Source organism: Vanellus vanellus, assembly GCF_965231255.1.
Source record: "Vanellus vanellus genome assembly, chromosome: 16".
NCBI lineage: Eukaryota > Metazoa > Chordata > Aves > Charadriiformes > Charadriidae > Vanellus > Vanellus vanellus.
Genome location: NC_138921.1, coordinates 13,204,242 through 13,225,469, shown reverse-complemented (window position 1 = coordinate 13,225,469; position 21,228 = coordinate 13,204,242). Strand labels below are relative to the sequence as shown.

At 39.8% G+C, this 21,228-nt stretch overlaps 1 protein-coding gene across 1 annotated transcript in view; it reads left to right on the top strand.

The window, feature by feature from the left end:
• The window catches only part of DNAH10 (dynein axonemal heavy chain 10), a gene marked incomplete at its 5' end in the record, with an annotated part of 58,681 nt that overhangs the window by 34,081 nt on the left and 3,372 nt on the right, over positions 1-21,228 (top strand). The window contains 26 exons of the mRNA XM_082491922.1: positions 251-344; positions 1,397-1,564; positions 1,877-2,065; positions 2,731-2,902; positions 3,847-4,050; positions 4,853-4,933; positions 5,329-5,526; positions 6,118-6,279; positions 6,830-7,004; positions 7,873-8,054; positions 8,840-8,976; positions 9,878-10,095; positions 10,486-10,707; positions 11,332-11,479; positions 11,999-12,278; positions 12,642-12,871; positions 13,577-13,850; positions 14,284-14,388; positions 14,888-15,042; positions 15,800-15,954; positions 16,194-16,377; positions 17,198-17,398; positions 18,590-18,799; positions 19,182-19,277; positions 20,423-20,594; positions 21,082-21,213. Of these exons, the coding sequence (XP_082348048.1) occupies positions 251-344; positions 1,397-1,564; positions 1,877-2,065; positions 2,731-2,902; positions 3,847-4,050; positions 4,853-4,933; positions 5,329-5,526; positions 6,118-6,279; positions 6,830-7,004; positions 7,873-8,054; positions 8,840-8,976; positions 9,878-10,095; positions 10,486-10,707; positions 11,332-11,479; positions 11,999-12,278; positions 12,642-12,871; positions 13,577-13,850; positions 14,284-14,388; positions 14,888-15,042; positions 15,800-15,954; positions 16,194-16,377; positions 17,198-17,398; positions 18,590-18,799; positions 19,182-19,277; positions 20,423-20,594; positions 21,082-21,213 (4,544 nt within the window). The remainder of the gene's footprint in view (positions 1-250; positions 345-1,396; positions 1,565-1,876; positions 2,066-2,730; positions 2,903-3,846; positions 4,051-4,852; positions 4,934-5,328; positions 5,527-6,117; positions 6,280-6,829; positions 7,005-7,872; positions 8,055-8,839; positions 8,977-9,877; positions 10,096-10,485; positions 10,708-11,331; positions 11,480-11,998; positions 12,279-12,641; positions 12,872-13,576; positions 13,851-14,283; positions 14,389-14,887; positions 15,043-15,799; positions 15,955-16,193; positions 16,378-17,197; positions 17,399-18,589; positions 18,800-19,181; positions 19,278-20,422; positions 20,595-21,081; positions 21,214-21,228) is intronic.

The window sequence follows — 21,228 nt, the reverse complement described above, 5'->3', positions numbered from 1 at the left end:
CTCTTCCAACTGAAATATCCTATCCTATCCTATCCTTGATGACAAACACTGATGCGTTAGTCTTTCTTATAAAAGATATCCAGAGGTAGAAATGCAAGCAAATTAATTATTTGTCCTTATGAAAAGAACAAAACCAAAAAGAGTTAAAAAAAAAAAGTCAATCCAGACCTTGGTCAGTGTTATTAACCATATGGCCTTAGGAATCATGTCAGCTCATTTGGTGCAGTCTGATATTTCAATGTTAATGTAGGTTTCCAACAGTGACCCAGATGGTGAGAGTTTGGAGAAATGAGTGCCTGAGGGTTTTCCATGACAGGCTGATTAATGAAGCAGACAAAGCATTGGTGAGTAATTTCTTTCAATTTTTAGTAGTCACTGACTATTACTATGGCAACTAATTTGCAACAGCAACATTACCAACCGTTGTACTCAGGTCTTGCAGTCAGACTGCAGACTTATCTAACCACTATGTTGCTCCATTAATTTAAAACACGGCCCATGCAGGTTTCTTTTGTAAAATAAAGTGACTATGGTAGACTAAGTGAGCAGGTTGGCTGAAGGAATGGAAAGTGTTACTTGGTTTGCCTGTCCAGGAAAATTGGTTAGCAGTGGCACAGGTGACAAACTGTGAGAGCAGTGCAGGCAAAAACTCAGGAAATCGCTTCATTTTCAAGTCAGTATTTTCCTTTAGGAAGGTTTGTATCAGAATGTGACTATACAATCAAGTAGGAAAAGAAGGATAAGAGTAGAGTCCTTAAACAATGCATTCTGTTTTGGCTGTTATGTGAACTCCAAATTATATCTTAAAACATATGAGAGAATGACACCAGTTGTATTCCTTGAAAATTAGGGGAGGATTTGGGTAAAATTTACTTACATATAAGCTTAGATGAAAAGAGGTAGATTAAGGTGACTTCAGATTTTTCTGCTTAAAACTTTCTCCTCTAACATACAAAGATACAATTCCAGCTCAATTTTCATAGCTCAGAATAATTATATTGCAACTTTTCTGTATTTGTACAGTCTGTATTCATTCAAACTTACAAGATTGTGAGAAGTCTTGATGGCAAGACATCCATGAATGCTGTGAAGGAAGTTTTATTAATATAATATTTACACCAATATATGAGAAGGGTTTTTTTAACACACTTATCCTTTTTTTGTATTAAACTTCTGCAGTCTATTGACTTGGGTGGTTCTTGAACTGCCTAGTAGATCATTTTAGGTCATACATAGCACCCACTAGGAGGCTGTGGTCTTTGGATCTTCTAGTGACAAATTCCCTTGAAATCAGTCAGTATTTGAGAAAGAATCTGCATTATAACCCTTCTGAGTGTTACTGGATTCAGAGTCATTTGCTTTGTTGTGTTGCCTGACTCATTTCATATACTTGAAGGTACAAGGTCATATAAAAAAACTGATTGAAGAGAATTTCAGAGATGACTTGGAGCAGGCCATGAGGGATCCTATTCTTTTTGGAGATTTTAGAATGGCCCTGAGTGAAGGAGAACCTCGTATTTATGAAGATATACAAGACTATGATGCAGCAAAAGCTCTCTTTCAGGTAGTGTGCATCAGCTTCGAACCGTGCCTGATTCTGTCTCTATGCCTGATGAATGGGCAGAAGCCTGCCTCAAACTGTAGGAAAACTGGTCTCTTTTTGTGTGCACATAGAATTTTATGTGCACTGTTACCCATTTGGAGTCTGCAGTAATGAAAATTGAGAATCAGCTACAGAGTTGGCAGAGTTTTCCAGTAGTTTATTTTCCCTGAGGAAGGGGAAAGCAATAATGCTTCTAAATGGGTTGTTATTTTATTAATGTTCTTAATTGTTTCCTTGGTCTCCTAGTAACATTCTGTCCACCTTTCTCTGCAGGAGATTTTGGAGGAATATAATGAAGTTAATATTAAAATGGATCTGGTTCTTTTTGATGATGCTTTGGAGCACTTAATCCATGTACATCGCATCATACGGATGGATCATGGGCATGCCCTGCTCATAGGAGTGGGAGGCTCAGGAAAGCAGTCTCTAACAAGACTGGCTGCTTTTACAGCTGGATGTGAGGTTAGTGACTCTGCATCTTTGCAGTGAAAGAAGACAAGGAAAGCAATATTGTGATCAGGATTAAATTAGCAGGGTGGGGGAAAGTCAGTCAGTCAAGATAAGATCTGGCTGGCATCTCTTCCCTGTGGAGAGGAAACCAGGGTGAAGTGATTGCCAGGAGGTCTAAGCGATGACTGTGGGTGATCTGGGCAGGAAGATGTCAGTGCCTGAATCTAGGTTTTGGCACTGGAGACAGAAAAGAAGGATGGGTTTGGGGGTGAACAACTAATAGTCCCTAACTATTGCTTTTGTTACTTACTGTATTACAGCAGCACTCCAGTGCTGCTACAGGAACCTTGTTGTGATTGATACTGCAATATTTCAGATAGGAAATGTTCCTCTCTCAGAGGAACTTTCAGTCTCTTACAGGGGCTGTTGGCTTGGAAGGGAAGAACAAAAAAAAAAAAAGGTGGATGAACACAAAGCAATTTTGAAAATACGATCTTGCAGGGTTGTACAAATGTAATTTTAAAAAAAAGAACGTAGTGCATAATTTGTTTAATACTTACACATGTACTGATGATAGGTGCCAAACCAAAACCTTTGATCCAGTCTAATTGAAATTTAGAGTTACCATGATGTCTTGGGTCCATCTGTGTCTTCTCAATATATGTTTGCATCCTTAGGTATTTGAGATCATCTTGAGTCGAGGATACGGAGAAAATAATTTCCGAGAAGATTTGAAAAATTTGTACCAGAAGCTGGGCATTGAGAACAAGTCAATGGTCTTCTTGTTTACAGATGCCCACGTAGCAGAAGAGAGTTTTCTGGAACTCATCAACAACATGTTAACTTCAGGTGATACAGGCAGCCTCAATTACTCCCAATCAGCATCTACTTGTGACTCATAATCTCAAATGTACTCTTGATCCAGCTGTTACTGTTTCACCCTGTGCCCTCTGCTGCTTTAGTTAGTTACACTTTTCGGTACTACCTGAAATGATCTTGGCCTTCATAATGGCATTTTGGCATCTTCTTAGAGTCATTTATATGTGTCTGGGAAGGCTATAGGGTTAATTCACACTGATCATAATGTTGCTGGAGTCTCGAATTTCTTCCAGGACTGTGCTGCATTTGGCCACAAGCCCACCTTTTGTCCCACTGGCTTTTGAATAGCATTTACCTGCACTGCAGCAGCTGCTTATATATATATGTCCTAAACTGTAGTGTAGTGTCTTTTAGTGTATGCAGCAGCTGAAAATGAGCAGCAGCTGGCACTGTGTGACCACTCTCTCTATAGAAGTTTCTACACAGTCTGATTTGAAAACAGATGTGTTAAATCTTATCCCTTTCATTGGTCTAGTTTTCCCTGTTCCTGTTCTGCTTATGTCTGTCATTAGGTAACTTATGCAATATTAGCCATGTGACTGAGAGAATGAAAATGTGAACTGATAGTTTGTGGACACTAATGAAGATTTTCTTTTCAGAGTTAAAAGCACTTTATGTTCTTGTGACAGTTTGTATATGTGCTGAAGCCCAAACAAAAATTAATTAATTATTCCTCCAAATCCCCTTGCATCATCCTGAGTACTGTCCATGGGGCAGTATTTTCCATGGGGGCTAGGGGGAGGACTAGAAGCATAAGAGAGATTAATAGGCTCATTCAAAACTACCCAGAATCATTTTTTGCAGAACTAGGTTTAAAATTTGTGACTTTGGTTTCTCATCTTGCCCTATCCCCACCCATATGGTTTTCTCTTACTGGTTGTTCTCACTAGCATTCTTCTGTCCTTATGTTACAGGAATGGTGCCAGCCCTTTTTGCAGATGATGAAAAAGACACCATACTAAGTCAGATTGGAGAAGAAGCTACTAAAGTTGGCATGGACCCAGCTAAAGAGAGTATCTGGCAATATTTTGTAAACAAATGTGCAAACAACCTTCACATTGTCCTGGGAATGTCCCCAGTTGGGGATGATCTGAGAACGTGGTGCAGAAATTTCCCAGGTATCAATTGTATACGTTGCTTATTCCCTTCCTTGTGAAACACAGGCTTGCAGGCAAGAGCAAATCTCCAATGGACAGTCAGAGGTATCTGACAGCTAAAGCCTAAGCAGCACAGACTTCACGGTTAAGCATTTGCAGTGCACGATTTTTTCTTCCAGTTAATTACCACATATTGGTGGGTATTATTGATTAGCATTTACCAGATCAGTTCATTTTCCAGCTGAACAGCTAGAAATCAATTAGTCCTCCTCATTGAAATGGAAATATGCAGCCTATGTCTGCAGCCTGTCTTCTGTAGTTTGCAGAAGAATGCATGGTATTAAATTATTATGAAACCAAGATGGTGGTAAGAGAAATGTTTTTGTATCCGAAGCCAAAAGAAGGGCATGGTGAGAGGGACACCCACTGAGAGAAGAAACACCTGAGCCTGGTGGATGCTGCACTTCAGCAGGTGGCTGTAAGGAGTCCTGGGAGACTGAAAAGACAAGTGAAAGATGGGTATGGGTGGGAATCCTAACTGAGGCATTAAAATACGTTGTTGCAACTCTTGACTGCATCCTGTAGAATGGTACAGCCTAAAGAATAGTACAATGAGGTTAGGAGGACACAGGTGTAAAGCTGATTGTTTACTATCAAAACAGAAGTATTGACTTTATAGTAAATATTGTTGCTAAGCAGGAGTCAAATAAGACAGATTCTGCAGATTCTTGGTGCAAATAAAGTTAAGCACAGGACTGCCTGGCAGATTAGAGTCTAGTTTTACAATGTAGTTTTTCAGATGACACTATCCTTTTATTTTAAGGTCTTGTCAACAACACTGGTATTGACTGGTTCTTGCCCTGGCCCCCCCAGGCCTTGTACGCAGTTGCACAATCCTTTATCGGTATGTAAAATGTCAGTATTTTAACCCATTAACCCTTGAGATAGCCTAAGAAATATATTCTTTACTTTGCAGTTATTGTAAATTTCATAATTTGATTTCCCATTGTGCTTGTGTCTAAATGGGTGATGCAAAATCCCAGTCAAAAAATGTTTTTGGATGAAAGTTTCTTACTCCAATAGATTTAACAAATTACTAAATACAAGTTCTGAACTCTGCAGACAATGTGGTCTGCCTAGCAGGAGGTCCAGGTTATCTTCTGACTCTACTTTGATCTTGTTTTTTGCCCCAGAAAAGACTAATACCTGACTTAAATGTACATAAGAAAAATGGTAACTGGCAGACTCTTAAAAAACCCAAGACCTTTGAAATTTTTTATTTCTTCTGCCCAATTTTAGGAAATAACACACGCATCCCATCGGAGACCTCTAAGTCAGTGATTGAGCATATAGTCATGGTGCATGAATCTGTAGGGGATTTCAGCAAGAGGTTTCTGCAGAAACTGAGACGTAGCAACCATGTCACACCAAAGAATTACCTTGATTTTATCCATACTTATTCAAAATTGCTGGAGGAGAAAAATGAGTTTATTTTAGGTAAGGCTGTGTAGATGTTTTTGACTTTTTAATAAGTGATTTAAATATTTTTTAAAAATTGTGGTGAGAATCCCACATATTACCCACATTATACAAAATTCACTTTATCAGTACTGTCTCAAATGCTGTGCTGGCATCTGGTTTTGACATTGGACCAATATCCTGGCCACATGTGAATGTTCAGACTCTGTCAAACGGTGGACTCTCCTCAAATTCTTTACTGCATCAACCTGAGCCAGAATCTCCAAACCAGACACTGCTTGGGGAAGAGTCTGATTAAATCTAATACCAGCCTAGCATAGTGCAAGGTTTGACATTCTTCCTCAAGCAGCAAGTCTTATTCATACTTCAGTGGGCACTGAAATACGTGAAGAGGATAAAGCATGAACAGTGTAATATGGAAAGCAAGTTGTGGCACAGGGAGACTTAGGAAAGGAAAAATGTCTCAGAGTCATTTGCCTTTCATGAACAAGGTGGCCTTGCTGCAAAGTGCACCTATAAGCACATCTACCTTCTGTGAGATTGTCTATTGCTCTGTGATAGTGCACAATCAATGAATCACTAACATTTCTCTCTTTTTTTCCTACCTAGCACAATGTAAACGGCTGGATGGGGGCTTAGTTAAACTGAAGGAAGCTAGTATACAGCTGGTTGAGCTGAACAAGAAACTTGCTGAGCAAAAGATTGTGTTAGCAGAAAAATCAGCTGCTTGTGAGGCTTTGTTACAAGAGATTTCAGCGAACACAGAAGCAGGTAGGTAGTTTACAGGCTAAGCAAGACTCACGTAGTCTGTGTTGTGTTGGGTTGACGCCAACTCAACCCTCTAAGAGCTCCTGCTGCTTCTAGAGGTAACCCTCGTGTTCTATCTGTGCTGATCTAGTGTCATGCTAGAAGAGTAGGTCCCCTATCTTGCCCAGGTTGCCATCTTTGCAATATATTTGGCCTACAGTACTTTACACAACTCAATACTATGTTTTCCTGCCCTTGTTTTCCTTTCCATAGTGTAGAGCATAACGTGGCAAAGAGGCATTAGCAAGAAAGGGACGTTCTGATTCAGAAAATTAGTATTAGAGGAAAAACAGAGGGAAGCATGGGAGAAAAAGAGATTATGTATGCTCTTGTGTGGAACACCAACAGTGTTCCTAACCTGGTGATGGAACTGTAAATATTGGCAAGCTAGCAACAAAAAGGTACTGAGTTGATGGTAATGTCTGATTTTCAGCCAAGAGCAAATCTGTGTTAGTATATGTTCTGTATACAAATTTGAATAATCCACTTATGGTCTTGCCTTTACAATTCCTAGCTGAGGAGAAGAAAAAACTGGCTGAAGAAAAAGCTGTGGAGATAGAGGAACAGAATAAGATTATCGCTGTGGAGAAGGCGGCTGCTGAGACAGCTCTGGCTGAAGTCATGCCTATTTTAGAAGCTGCCAAACTGGAGCTTCAAAAGCTTGACAAATCTGATGTTACTGAAATAAGGTGACTCATTTGAACGTACAGTAGCATGAACTCTTGGAATTCACTGAGAGACCCTTGTTTGCAGGGTCTGAACCTTAGCCTCAACTTTCTCACCTGCATGATGTGTGGGTAAAGTCAGGACATCAGTTGTCTGGGTGCAGAGGTCACAACAGGATCCCCTGATTCTTAGCTCAGGACTTCCCCTCAAGCCTGTTCTTCCTCTCCTTCATTTGATGTCTTCCCCATAGTTCTCTACCATGTCTCTGATACACTAGAAACCGCTATGATTTTTGCCTGAGCAGGGGCTGTTCAAGCCCCTCATTCCTCCTCTGTTTTTATTCTGTGTGAATACCAGTACCACATACCATTTTTCAAGGATGCTTTGATAGCATGAAAATGTATTTCTCTGCTGAATTAACTTCTTCCTGTGTTTTTATAATACTTCTTGTGTTTGAGGATAGATATGAAAGCACATCCAGTCCTTGGCTCTCCCCGAAATAGCAGCGTCTCTCCCTTCCCTGCCACACTTGTTTAGTTTCCTTTCTCTTGCAGATCTCCGAATTCTTCCTGTACTGCTTCTCCTAAGGGACAGCTGCTTCACTGCCCTAGGGAAGAATATCATGGCTCAGTATTTTAGGTCTTCCACTGTTGAAATGCCTTAGTATTTCATTGATCAAATTGTCTGAATACAATAATTGGTTTTGAGCTTTTGACTAGTTAATAATTTCTTGTCTGGCCTGGGTTATCTTTTTCACTTTGTGTAGGATGTCTTATGTACTAGCTCCTGTTGTATTGCAATGGCTCTCTTAATGGGAAATACCTGTGTCTGGCATCATGTGCTTTGTCTCCTCCTTTTCCTCCCCTACTGTTGTCTTCATCTGTTTTCTAGATCCTTTGCAAAACCCCCTAAGCAGGTGCAGGCTGTTTTGGAATGTGTTCTTATAATCAGAGGTTACAAAGAATTAAACTGGAAGACAGCCAAAGGAATGATGTCTGAGGCAAATTTCCTGCGATCCCTGATGGAGATAGATTTTGATGGAATTACTCAGAGCCAAGTGAAATCTGTCCGAGGTAAAGTACTGATCTGTATACTTGGAATGAATGTAGGATCTTGTCAATGTGATTAGCCATGTCAGCAGCAGTCCTTCCAGTGTTATTTGGGAGGGTGGGATTTGCTTTGTGCAAAGGGACAGCACTGTCTGCAATGCTGCAGATTTTGCACTGTTGGGATGACTGGATTTTTCAGAGTTCAAAGACCTTCTGCTATGTGTTACCCCAGTTTATACATTAGCTAGGGTCTTATACACTCTGGTTTAGAGCAGGGTCTTATACACTCTGGTTTAGAGCATGCAAGAAACAAACAGGATAGCTGAGCAGGCCTGCTGTCTGCTTTTAGCCACTTAGTAGAATTATGACCTCATCCATGTGGTGGCAATTAAAATGTGATATATACAGAGTGGAAAGAACATAAGCTATAGCTAAAGCTTATGGGCCAAACTTTACACATGCTCACTAGGGTGTAATCCAGAGTAGTTCCATTAAGAGGGGAATTTGTCTCTGAAGAAAATTGCACCTGACTGCTTCAGAGAAAACAAACCATGATTCTCAGACACGCTGAACAACTCCTGAATGCCCTCCTTCATGGAGAAAGAACTGGAGAAATCACTAGCTGTATTATGCTTGTATTGTTACAGCCCAGTAGCTTCATCTTAAGGTCTCTTTAATATTCTGACAAATATTTCGTGTTGTCTGTCACAGCGTTGCTCGATATTGCTGGTAGGGAAAGCTATTTCTCTGGGAATTTCTGCACTGTAATTCAACTAATTTGCAATATTTTTTGTGTTTGCCCCATTTAGCTCTGTTAAAGAATCTTAATACTACCTTCAACGAAATGGAACTTGTTAGCAGAGCAGGACTGGGGATGTTAAAGTTTGTTGATGCAGTGATGAGCTACTGTGATGTAGTTAAAGAAGTCAAGCCGAAGAGAGAAAAGGTAAAGTGTGTGGATTCAAACTCAGAGGAGGATGAAGCATGATCCTGATGAGAAAAATAATACTCGACAATTTTGTAGACTGCCCATTCCTCCTCTTTGAAGTGCTTAAAAAGAGGTGTTTAGAAGAGCTATTGCTGTAGGAGTGAGGCAGGTACTCAGTTATAAATTGCTGTGTTCGTTGTGTCATCATGCTGTGGGTTCCCATCCCCGCCAGTGTTTGAATGAAGAGGGAGGGACACATTCCGTTGGGATTTTGTAATCTAACATGCTTAGAAAAACACAGTTTACACCTGTCTACTGAAAATAGACTTCAAAACACATGGCATTTGGACAGAGCTGAGCTCAGTAGTGCACAACATCCATGTCCCTTAAGCATAGGCCTTTTGATTAATTTTTTTTAGAGCAACTGGAAAGTTAGCTGTATTACCAAAGGAAATCTAATGTCCAACAGATGATGCTGGGAAACTTTCTTCAAGAAAAGGTTATTGTATACAGCTGGCTACTGAGAAATTATATTCACTAGATGATGAGTCTGACTATTTTTTGAGGTCTTAATATTGTTGTTATTAAGCAGACAAACCTCCTCTTTTGTCAAAGGATGACAGTCCTGCTGACTTCCAATGTCAGCAGGACTGCTCACATGCTTTAATATTATATCTTGTGGGTACAAAACTCTAGGAGATTTCTCTGCTTTGGAACTGCAGTATCAGACCATAATATATATGTTCGGGATGGGGAGAGGTGGGTGAGAAACAGTACCAGTTATTTAGGCATACGGTGTTTATTACCAAGACCCTTTGAAATATACGAAATAGCCAAAAGAAATATGAGAACTTAAGACTTCTCTCCAAAGCCCTTCTTTCCTCTCATACACTTATGTTTCCTTCATAACGTAATGTAGGTGGCTAGGCTAGAACGGAACTATTACTTAAGTAAGCGGGAACTGGAAAAGATAAAGGCAGAGTTGGCTACCATTCAGGATGAGCTTAAAGCTTTGGGGAACAAATATCAAGAGGCAATAAAAGAAAAGCAACAGTTACAAGAAGAAGCAGAGATTATGCAGAGAAGATTAGAAGCTGCTGACAAGCTCATCTTTGGCTTGAGATCTGAAAACAAGAGGTAAGTCTAGATTCAAAGAGGAACATTTTTGACATCAGAGGGTCATGTGCCAGTGATAAAATCTATCAAACTGAGACATTTTTGGAAATGTCCCTTCCTGGGCTTGTTTCTCAGAAGAGCTAATATCTGTTCTAAGCTAATATTCATTAGCTCTTGAAAAATAATAACAACAATTTTTAATGCAGAAGAAAAAGGTGAACTCAGATTAACAAGAAGAAGATTCAGATCAACTCGGTGTCTGTCGCCATCATACTAGTGAGAGAAAAACTGATTGTTAATTTTGGGGGGTCTGTCTCAGCCTCCATCTAAATAGCAGCAGCTGGAAATTCTGCACATATACCCCATCTACCTGGTACAGACTGACCCAGGATTCCTTTATAATTCTATCAGGTGGACAAAGGAATTTCAGGACTATGAAATACGAAAGGTGAAGTTGCTTGGAGACTGTCTACTCTGTGCTGCCTTTCTGAGCTATGAAGGAGCATTCAACTGGGAGTTTCGTAATGAAATGATCTATCAAGTGTGGCAAGAAGATATCCTCTCACGAGAGATTCCTCTCAGTCAACCTTTTAGCTTAGAAAGCCTCCTGACTAATGAGGTGGAGGTCAGCAGGTATGTCCAGTTTTTTCAAGAAGCCCAGTGACTACTGAACGTGAAATTGTGAAGTGGGAGTATGAATCTGAATCTGTAGCTTAGAATTGGCATTGTGGGTGGAGGTGCACAGCCATACCAGAGAGAGCCCATTTTACTTTCATGTCTCAAAGATGGCAAGGAGACAGATTGTTTTTCTTCTGGTTAATAAAGGCTATTTGTTATAACAATCTGTTGTACTTTACACTCCAGGGACATTCACTGACTCTAGACACATATAATACCTTTATAGGAGATTTTTAAAGGAGTTATCTATAACATGTGTTCAACCCAAAGCCAAAGGAATATTGTCATTGACTTCAATGAATTTGGAATTAAACCCATGCCCAGGCAGCCCATATGTCAACTACTTCAGGATTACTCACTAAATGCAAGTCAGTGTTTTGAGTAGTGTAGTTACAAATGACTCAGACAATGAGTCAGTCAGAGTTTTGACACTGTTCTCACAATCACATACACTATATGTTTCCTTGTGTGTCTAAATAGTATGTTCAATGAATTGCGTAATTTTACCGACAAATGAAATGTGCTGCTCTCCCATCAAGTTTTCGTCCCAGCCTGGTATTTGATTCATTCCATTCCCAGGTGGGTTTCCCAAGGATTACCTCCAGATGAGCTCTCTATCCAGAATGGCATCCTGACAACGTATGCAAGCCGCTTCCCACTCTGTATTGACCCACAACAACAGGCATTACATTGGATTAAGAAGAAAGAAAAAAAAAATAACTTGAGGGTAAATATGAATGATCACTTACTGGTTGCTTTGAAAGCTGCATAAATATCTGTCACCTTGAACAGGGAACCAATTATGTACTGACAAATGTGTTGACTATTGTGTCTCTAAAACAGATAGTGATTATCAGTGTTCACATGACTTTCAATTCTTTGGAACAGATGGTTTGTTTGGGATTTTGGCTAGCCTTAGTACATGAAGAAATAGTATATCCAAAAGGCTGGTGTAGATTGTGTTTTATCTTAGCTCCAGGATGGAGTTTTCATGTAGAAAAATTAACAGAGGCACAGTCAGAATTTTGAAGAATAGTACTCCAAATGGAAATGATTCTCAACTGATCAGAAAAAAACCCAACACTTCTACTGTTTTGTACCAATGCAGTTTACATGATCTGTAAGAAGAAAGACAAAAAGCAACACAGAGCAAACTTCATTAGTGCTGGCAACTATTGTAAAATAATAATGGTCAGCAAACTGAATATCAGTTCTCTTTTCATATCTTCCCATTATTCTCTTGCAGATGGCTTCCTTTAATGACCCAGATTTCCTTAAACAACTAGAACTGGCCATAAAGTATGGAAGCCCTTTCTTGTTGCATGGTGTTGATGAATACATTGATCCTGTGATAGACAATGTCTTACAGAAGAATATCAAAGTTGCACAGGGGCGAACATTCATTGTCCTGGGTGACAAAGAGGTTGACTATGACAATAATTTTAGATTGTACCTGAACACCAAATTATCGAACCCAAAGTATTCTCCCTCTGTGTTTGGCAAAGCTATGGTTATCAATTATACAGGTAAGCAAAAGTATGTGTTTAGTAACAAAGTAGTGATTATGCTGTAGTGCAAGATTAGGGCCTGGGTGTTTGTCTGAAATAGCAATGAAACTCTAAAAAATTCATAGCTTCCCATATACTTAGCATCTGATTTAACAGAAAATCCTTCTCACTTCTCTCTTCTCATCTGAAACAGAGCTAAGTATCTCTTCTTGCACTTGTCAGGTTGGGATGCTTGGGTAGAATTAAGATACAGTTATTAACCAAATCACTCTTATATCGCTGCATTTTTATGACATGATTGAGATTAAATAAGTTTTGTAAAAGCTCTCCTTGTATTTAAAAAAAAAGACTGTGTGCTGTGTACATGTGCTGTATCTGTAGTTACCCTAAAGGGCCTAGAGGATCAGTTGCTCAGTGTCATCACGGGTTTTGAAAGAAGGGAATTGGAAGAACAGAGAGAACATCTCATTCAGGAGACAAGCGACAACAGAAACTTGCTGAAAGATCTGGAAGACTCTCTCCTTCGGGAACTGACATCTTCCACAGGAAACATGTTGGACAACTTGGACTTGGTGCAAACCCTGGAAGAGACAAAATACAAAGCTACTGAGGTACCAGCTCTGGGCTGGATATCTACTAATAGAACATCATCTTTGCTTTTATATTGTGCTTTATCTTTCACCCTTGAAGCTAGGGATTAGTTTGAAAGGAAATGGAAAGTCTTCTTGTGAGTGTGTTGCATCTTTCAATATTGGGCAGTATTTTATTGCATCAGAGGATCAAATCCTATCTTCAGGAAAGTCCTTATCAGGACCAAAGTAATGGTTGTTTACCGTTCTAAAGCAAAGAGTACTTGATATATTTCTTTCAGCTCTGAAACAACCTTTGTCTTGTATTGTATCAGATCTGAAATGAAAAATTAAGATACTTGTTCCTCAGAGAGGATGTAGAATCTCCTTTCTTGGAGGCTTTCAGGCTGTAGTTGGACAAAGCTACAGCTGACCTGATCTAGTGGTGGTCATAGTCCAGCTTCGGACAGAAAGTTGAACTAAAGATCCCCAGAGGACTTTTCCCACAGTTTCCATGATTCTGTGTAAATCTTTGCCTTTACTTTTCATAAATATATAGGGTGGGATTGATTTTCTCTAACTTTTGATTTTTACAATTCATACTACTTCTTTAGGGTTACCTGCCCAGATTCCCTATAGAGTCAACATAGACAGGCAAGCACTGAATAGCTCTGCTTATTGTGATAGAATATACATACTATGGATCAGCGCAGTAATTACATGTGTATAAAATCAATGTACGGCTAGGTGATTGAAAAACTGAAGCTGGCTGAGATGACAGCAGTGGATATTGATCGTCTTCGAGATGGCTACAGACCAGCTGCCAGGAGAGGGGCCATTTTATTCTCCGTTTTGTCTGAAATGGCACTTGTCAACATTATGTATCAGTACTCACTGGTCTCCTTCTTAGAGGTTTTTGGACTTTCTCTTCGGAAATCCATGCCCAGTCCTATTCTTCCAAAGAGGTTAAGGAACATCATGGATACACTGACTTTCAACACTTATAACTATGGCTGCACAGGTTAGTGCAATTTAGTGCTGGGCTGATACTGTGTTGTACAAATGCTTGTTAAAAGCCATGACTTCAGTTGGTTTACGTTAAAGGCAAGTTACCAAACAGTGAATTCACTAATGTTCAGTTCTCAGCATTGGTTCCCTGTTTACACTTTACTCCCTGCTGTTTCTGTTTGAAGAAACTATGCATATTACCAATGTAACTTTTAAAGAAATGCTTTTCTTAATACCGTTACAAATGGTAAATTGCAGCTACGGATCTCACATCCCTGGATGTAGTTCACAGATGCTGTTTTGACAGTGTAAGCATGATTCAAAGCCCCAACTTCGTTCACCCTGATCTTTGTGGGGTGACCAGATGCAGGGTTTGGATTTAAAGATTGCTCCAGTTCCACAAGTTTTAGCAGCTGATTTTTGAAACTATTGTCCTTTTAATGTAGGCTTGTTTGAGAAGCACAAGTTACTATTCTCCTTTAATATGACTGTCAGGATAGAACAAGCTGATGGCAGAGTTCCACAAGAAGAACTTGAGTTCTTTTTGAAAGGTAAAGTGATTATTTATATATAAATATATAGCTATATGTAGCAATAGCTAAAAGATCTTTTGAAGACTAGATATGATTTGCTGTAAAGCTAGCACCTAGAGAAACCACTGAAGACAGCTAAACTGTGTTGGTTTACAGAAATTGTGGATTCTTCTATTACTATTTTTTTCACTTTGTTAAACAGCAAAGATGCTAATCTTTCTCTGCAGCTGTTGGCAAATCTCACATTAGCTAGTTGTTAGGATGTTACCTGAGAAAATAATCTTTCATTCTTTTCTGACTGTGTATAAATAATTTTAGAAATGTTTGCAAAGATAAAACTCTGGCTTTTGCAAGCACTTGTAAAATGCCATCTTTTCTTCAGCAGACCAGTTTAATCTTACAGTGCTTCCAGAAACAAATTTCCAGTTGGTTCTTCTGTGCAGTGGGACTGTATGTGTGGTCATGTGTTGGAGAATTTATGACATGGGCATTTACTCTGGTTTCTGAATGTGACTAGGCAATATTTCCCTGGAGAAGAGTGCACGAAAGAAACCGTATGCTTGGCTTCCAGATCAAGGCTGGGAAGACCTAATTCGCTTGTCTGAACTATTTCCTGAGAAATTTGAATCTCTTCCAGATGATGTGGAAAAAAATCCAGATGTATGGAAAAATGTACGTGCTTTTCTGCAATCCTGTTCTCTTTCTTTGTTTTTCTTCTGGTATTAAACATTCAAGTATGATGCAATATGCCATAGCACTCGGCAGGAGGCATGTCACCACTGGCTTTTCCTTTCAAGGTCTTGCTTTTCTTCTTGACCTCAGTTAGTGATTGGCTTATTTCCAGAAGAATTAAGGCTCTTATTATTTAAAAAACAAACCCAAAAAATCTTCCCTGTATACTGTAGATTTTTTATTTTCTGATCAAACGCCTTAGATGAGTTATTTGCCCTGTTGAAGTCAGTGGAATTTTTGCTGTTGATTTCAACAGTCAACTGTTATTTTTGTACTGCTAAACTGTACTTTGATCTTCTTGTGGCAGTGAGTTCTATAGGCTAGTTACAAACACAGACTTTCCTTTGTTCTGCCTTTAGTTTCATTCCATGTCTTCTTACTTTAGAAGAAGTCTTTCTGTAAACAATCTGTTAATACTTTTTGCTTGAGATGCTATTTTCTGTATCTTCAGAGTTACTTGACATAAAATTGAAAGTACAAATGTGTTTCTGGACTTGAATACTTTATTCTGAAAAAGCCAAATTTTTTACGTTCACTGAATCTTTTAATATTTCTTTGCAGCTGATTGACTTTATTCTTTGTTCTCCTTGTGTCTCTTGGCCCCTTCTTAATCAAATTGCTTTTGTCTGCTTTCCTAGTAATTTCATCGATAGAGCCATTTGATCTATTTGTGTTGTCTCCCATCTTTTCTTGCCAGTGGTATGATACGGATGCTCTGGAGCAGATGCCATTCCCCATGCACTACCAGAACAATCTCACGAACTTTCAGAAACTCCTACTTTTACGGTGTTTCCGAGTGGACCGGCTATATCGGGCAGTAATGGACTATGTTACTCTGACAATGAGTGAGAAGTAAGTCACTCTCTTCTTTCAAATCCGAATCACACCATTCAGGTGTTTCTCACAGAACTGAAGTTGTAATCAACTATGTAAAGACTTTGTAATTTGCCTAAAAAACAGCGTGATTTGTCTCTGTATCATTTCCACGTGCAGTCTGAATTGAGCTTTAATGTTTGTGTAAAAGTCAGCTTTTACACAAGATGGCTGCTCTTGTATAAATTAGCAGTTTATTGTGCTTCTTTTCCTACCAGGTATGTGCAGCCCCCTGTGATCAGCTTTGAAGCTATCTTTGAGCAGAGCAGTCCTTACTCACCGGTTGTTTTTATCTTAAGTCCTGGCTCTGATCCCGTCAGTGACCTCATGAAACTGGCTGAGAGGACAGGCTTTGGAGGGGATAGACTCAAATTCCTAGCCATGGGACAAGGCCAAGAAAAGGTAACTGTGGTGGGAGGGTAGGGACTTGCTGTGTGCATCAAGTTAGTGTGTGAATTGCAAATCGTTCTCCTAATGTTGTGGGCCTGCTCAAATTTCCTTTCCAAAGGCCTGCGCCATTTTAAAGGGAGTTACTTTGTTGTTCGGATATAGCACACAATTTGTCAGCCTGGGAATAATGCTTTCCTGTAGTGTGAAAGGGGGCATTTTGCTGATTCAGAATCAGAATGATATTGTCATCTGTTAAAAAATAGTTGAGCTGACAAGATATTACTCTGCAGCCTTTCAAAGGTTAATCAGTGACACTGTGTCTCTGTGTATGAACGTGAGTTGATTGGAAGTCATAGTGTTTGTTACCAAAAAGATACCCTGCTCCTCTTTCTGTCTTTTCTGTAGCTTTCCTTTTTGTTATGGACACTAAGGCAGGCTCCAAAGCTTAGCAGCTGACTGAATTTGCTGTGAATTCAGTCAGGGGGAGAACTCACGTTAGATTCATTTAGACCATCACTTTCTCGGCTCTGATCTTCATCCTATTCTGGGCCATGCACACTCCTGTACTGTTTTGAAATACTTCAATGCTCTGCATGACTTTTAGTTTCAAAAGGAATTAATGGAATAAAAAAAAGCATCTCAGAGCAACTTCTTGTGGTATTGGAAAAGGTCTGTTCTCAGCAAGGAGCATTCCAGTAAGTCTACTAAAACTAACTAAAAGGCCGAGTGTGGTGGCTAGCAGGAAGAAATCCATTGCACTAACCCGTCAGAGTCAGTCTGCGTACAGGATAAAGGGAGTGTTGCTCACAGACACTTCTTTCTGTCTCTTAAGATTGCTTTGCAGATGCTGGAGAATGTGGTGGTTCGTGGAGAGTGGCTAATGTTGCAGAACTGTCACCTTTTGGTGAGGTGGCTTATCAATCTGGAAAAGGCCCTGGAGGAAATTACAAAGCCTCATCCAGACTTTCGCCTCTGGCTGACTACTGACCCAACCAGGGGCTTCCCAATTGGAATACTGCAGAAGTCCTTAAAGGTAGCGTGCAGTGGGGAAACCCCAGTCAGGAGGGCATGTCCTGCCACTCTTATTCAGCAAAACAGACTGGCTTTGGGGGAAGCATGGCCTGAATGGAGCACGTTGACTTGGCCTGTACTTACTAGCTTTTTGTCTTTATAGGCCAAATTCTTATTTCATTATCCTGTTTATCGTATGGTGATTTTTCCTTTGGGTGAAAGCTCTTCAGCAGTTTTTTTCTGAAGCAGTTGTTTCAGAGTAGAGGTTTGTGAGTAAACCTGGAAATGTGACAAATGCTCTTTAGATTCAACTGCCGCCGCAAGTGAGGAATATCCAGAGAGACAGAAATAGTCCTGTCAGTCCTGATGCTGAAGTGCAGAACTGAGGACTCTGCCTCGCCTGGTAATAGTGCCAGTGGAGCAGACGTTGTAATAGGATAATGGTTTCCAGCTGCCACTTCAGGCTGCAGCATTTATCACAAGCAAGCTGAGCTGATTATTTTGAAGGCACAAGCCATGATGCTGTTCTAATGTTCTTTTCTATGGCTGCTTTACTTGTGTTGTGGTGAACCAGTGCTGTAAACATCATCATTTTATTTCATAGATTTGAAAGCAGTGGCATGACAGATCCACCCAATATGTGCTCTAGTGTATCAATGACAGCTCTGGAGTATTCACCTCCAGCAGTGCTTAGTGCTGCAGTGCAGAGAAGTGAGCGTGAACGTATCTTTGAAAGACTGCAAATAGGCACTTTCTAGGTCTAGCCATGAGCAGTGAGAAGGCTTTAGAGCACTTTGAAAAAGCTGCCAGGAAGCTGGCTCTGCCTCAGTTTGATCATCAGTAAAGCCATATTAAAGACTGTTAAGCCATCTTACTGTAGTGATATGTAGGACACACCAAAATATGTTAAGTGCTGGTAATATTTCAGTAAATTAGACCTTCAAGTATGATAAATATTAATGTCTTTCCAATAACATGACTATTTCTAAAACAGTATCAAGTTTTTCTTTACATATGTGTGTTTACCTTGATGAACTTAAAAGGTCTATTTTCTGTCTTTACTTAAGAAAAAAATACATATGATATGAATTTGGAAAGCTGTTCAAAATTTTCAAGCTTGCATTGTATGGCTTACTTATAGAGCATGATACATTTACGGCTTATTTTCCTGAGGCTACCCAGTAATTGATGGATTCCCTAATTATTTTGGTAGGTTGTGACAGAACCACCTAATGGTCTGAAACTGAATATGAGAGCCACCTACTTCAAAATTCCCCAAGAAGCCTTAGAGCAGTGCCCACATCCTGCCTTTAAATCCTTGGTCTATGTCTTGGCATTTTTCCATGCTGTGGTTCAGGAGAGAAGGAAGTTTGGGAAGGTTGGCTGGAACGTACCATATGATTTTAATGAATCTGATTTCCAGGTAAGAAAATAATCACAATGGCTCTTATATTCTTGTGTTGCTCACATTACTTTTGAAAACATATAATCTATCCAGCTTTAGTCCTTTCTCACAATAACATTTTGCCTCATTTTTTTGTGCTGCTGTGGACTCATGTAGACTCCCAATCTTCTATAATGTCAATTTTGGCCACTAAAAATTAATCAAATTCCCAATCGTTCATGTTTATATTGCCTCTCTCATGGGTTTATTTTCTTAAGAGCATTTATACTTACCTTTTTAGTTATTTGAGAAATAAATGATTGTTAGTTTTCAAACAAGAACTACGTTAAAATAGAATCTATGGATATGTATAGCTGATTTATGAATGTCCTTATCTCACATGTTCCAACAACTTTATTAGGTCTGCATGGAAATTCTTAACACATACTTGACAAAAGCTTTCCAACAAAATGATGATAAAATCCCCTGGAGCAGTCTCAAGTATCTTATTGGTGAGGTGAGTGCCTACAATGTCACTCAGGAACACTTGATGGTAAAAGAATTCAGATAAATGAAGCTTCCTTTCTGCAGGGGCTGTATCAGCAGGTAAAGCTGGCAGAGAATCTCTCCTGGGCAGTCTTGAAACTCCTGTGTAGCCCTGAGCAAGTCACTTAATCTCATTGTCTCAATGAAATAGGGCTATTGTGTGTAACTGCACAACAGGGGAGTTATGGTGCTTAATTAATTTTGAGTGAGAGTGCCCTTGGGATCCTCTGATGAAAGGTACTGAACAGCACAACTTTACAGTATTATTAGTACAGTGGAGCATTACCGATGTGAGCTCTACAAACCGATTTCTAAAGCTTTTGCAGTGCTATACGTGATATGTGCTGTGTAGTAGCGGCCAGTTCTGTGTAGCTGCTGTGACATGAAATCCTACAGGGAACCGTTATTTTTATAGAATCATAGAATGGTTTAGGTTGGAGGGGATCTTCAAGATCATCCAGTTCCACCCCCCTGCCATGGGCAGGAACAGCTCCCACCAGCCCAGGTTGCTCCAAGCCCCGTCCAACCTGGCCTTGAACACCTCCAGGGCTGGGGCAGCCACAGCTTCTCTGGGCAGCCTGTTCCAGTGCCTCACCACCCTCACAGTGAAAAATGTCTTCCTAATATCTAATCTAAATCTCCCCTCTTCCAGTTTGAAGCCGTCCCCCCTCGTCCTATCACTCCATGCCCTTGTAAAAAGTCCCTCCCCAACTCTCCTGTAGCCCCTTAGGTACTGGAAGGCCACAATAAGGTCTCCCTGGAGCCTTCTCTTCTCCAGGCTGAACACCACCAACTCAGCCTGATTAGTAATTGTGGCACTTAATCACAGCTGAGCATGAGCTGGTACCTGAGGAAGGTACCATTGCACATAAATTACTGAGACTGGTTGTGAGGAGTAGACCACAGCAGCTATCTTCAGTCTAAGTCCAGATACTTCCTGCTTGTTCCCTCTTGAGAGGGGCATAGAGAAGATGTACTTGGTATCCCTCAAGGGAGACAGTGTTATACCATGCAGTCACTGCACAAGTGAAGAGTGTTTTGGACCTTTCAGTGATTTTTAACTGTATTTGCTGCCCTGAAAGCCAGTGCTATAATATTGATGTAACTAATTTCTAGGTCATGTATGGTGGGCGCGCAATTGATAGCTTTGATCGTCGCATTCTGACCGTCTATATGGATGAGTACCTTGGTGATTTCATATTTGACACATTCCAAGCATTTCATTTTTATAAAAACGACAAGGTTGATTATAAAATTCCACAAGGGACTGTAAAAGATGACTTTGTTGGTAAGAAATGCTTTTCCTGCCACACAAATAAGCATTTTTAAAAAAAAAAAGGCTACTTACAGTATACATGCTCTCTGTATGTCCATTGCTGGATATGAGAAGTTGAAAGGAAGTTCAGGCAGTGTGTGTGTACCTATTGCAATAGTATAATCCACTGATAATGCTGTTCTTGCAGCCCTTTGAAATGTGAGCTTACCAGCCAGCTCCTCATTTCTTTAAAAAAAATTAAAATCCCTATGTAAAGGGCATGTTAATTTTGTAATTATTAAGTGATACATTTCCATTGGGGGTGGTGGTATGTGTATTTCATGCTTGAAAAAAGTTTATTTGATCCTTGCAGTGTTTCAACACCAGCTACAGCATTTGATTTTTTTGCAAGCAAACCAATAACAAAAATTGCTCATGGAATTCTCTGCAGTATTATTTTCTGCCTGGTAGCTGTGGTTTAGTATATCACATCTTTAGGAAGTGTGTTTTTGTATTGCAGAGGCGATAGAATCTCTGCCACTTGCTAATACTCCAGAGGTATTTGGCCTTCATGCAAATGCGGAGATTGGCTATTATACACAAGCAGTTCGCGATATATGGTCTCATCTGCTTGAGCTGCAGCCTCAAACAGGTGTGTTCTCCATTA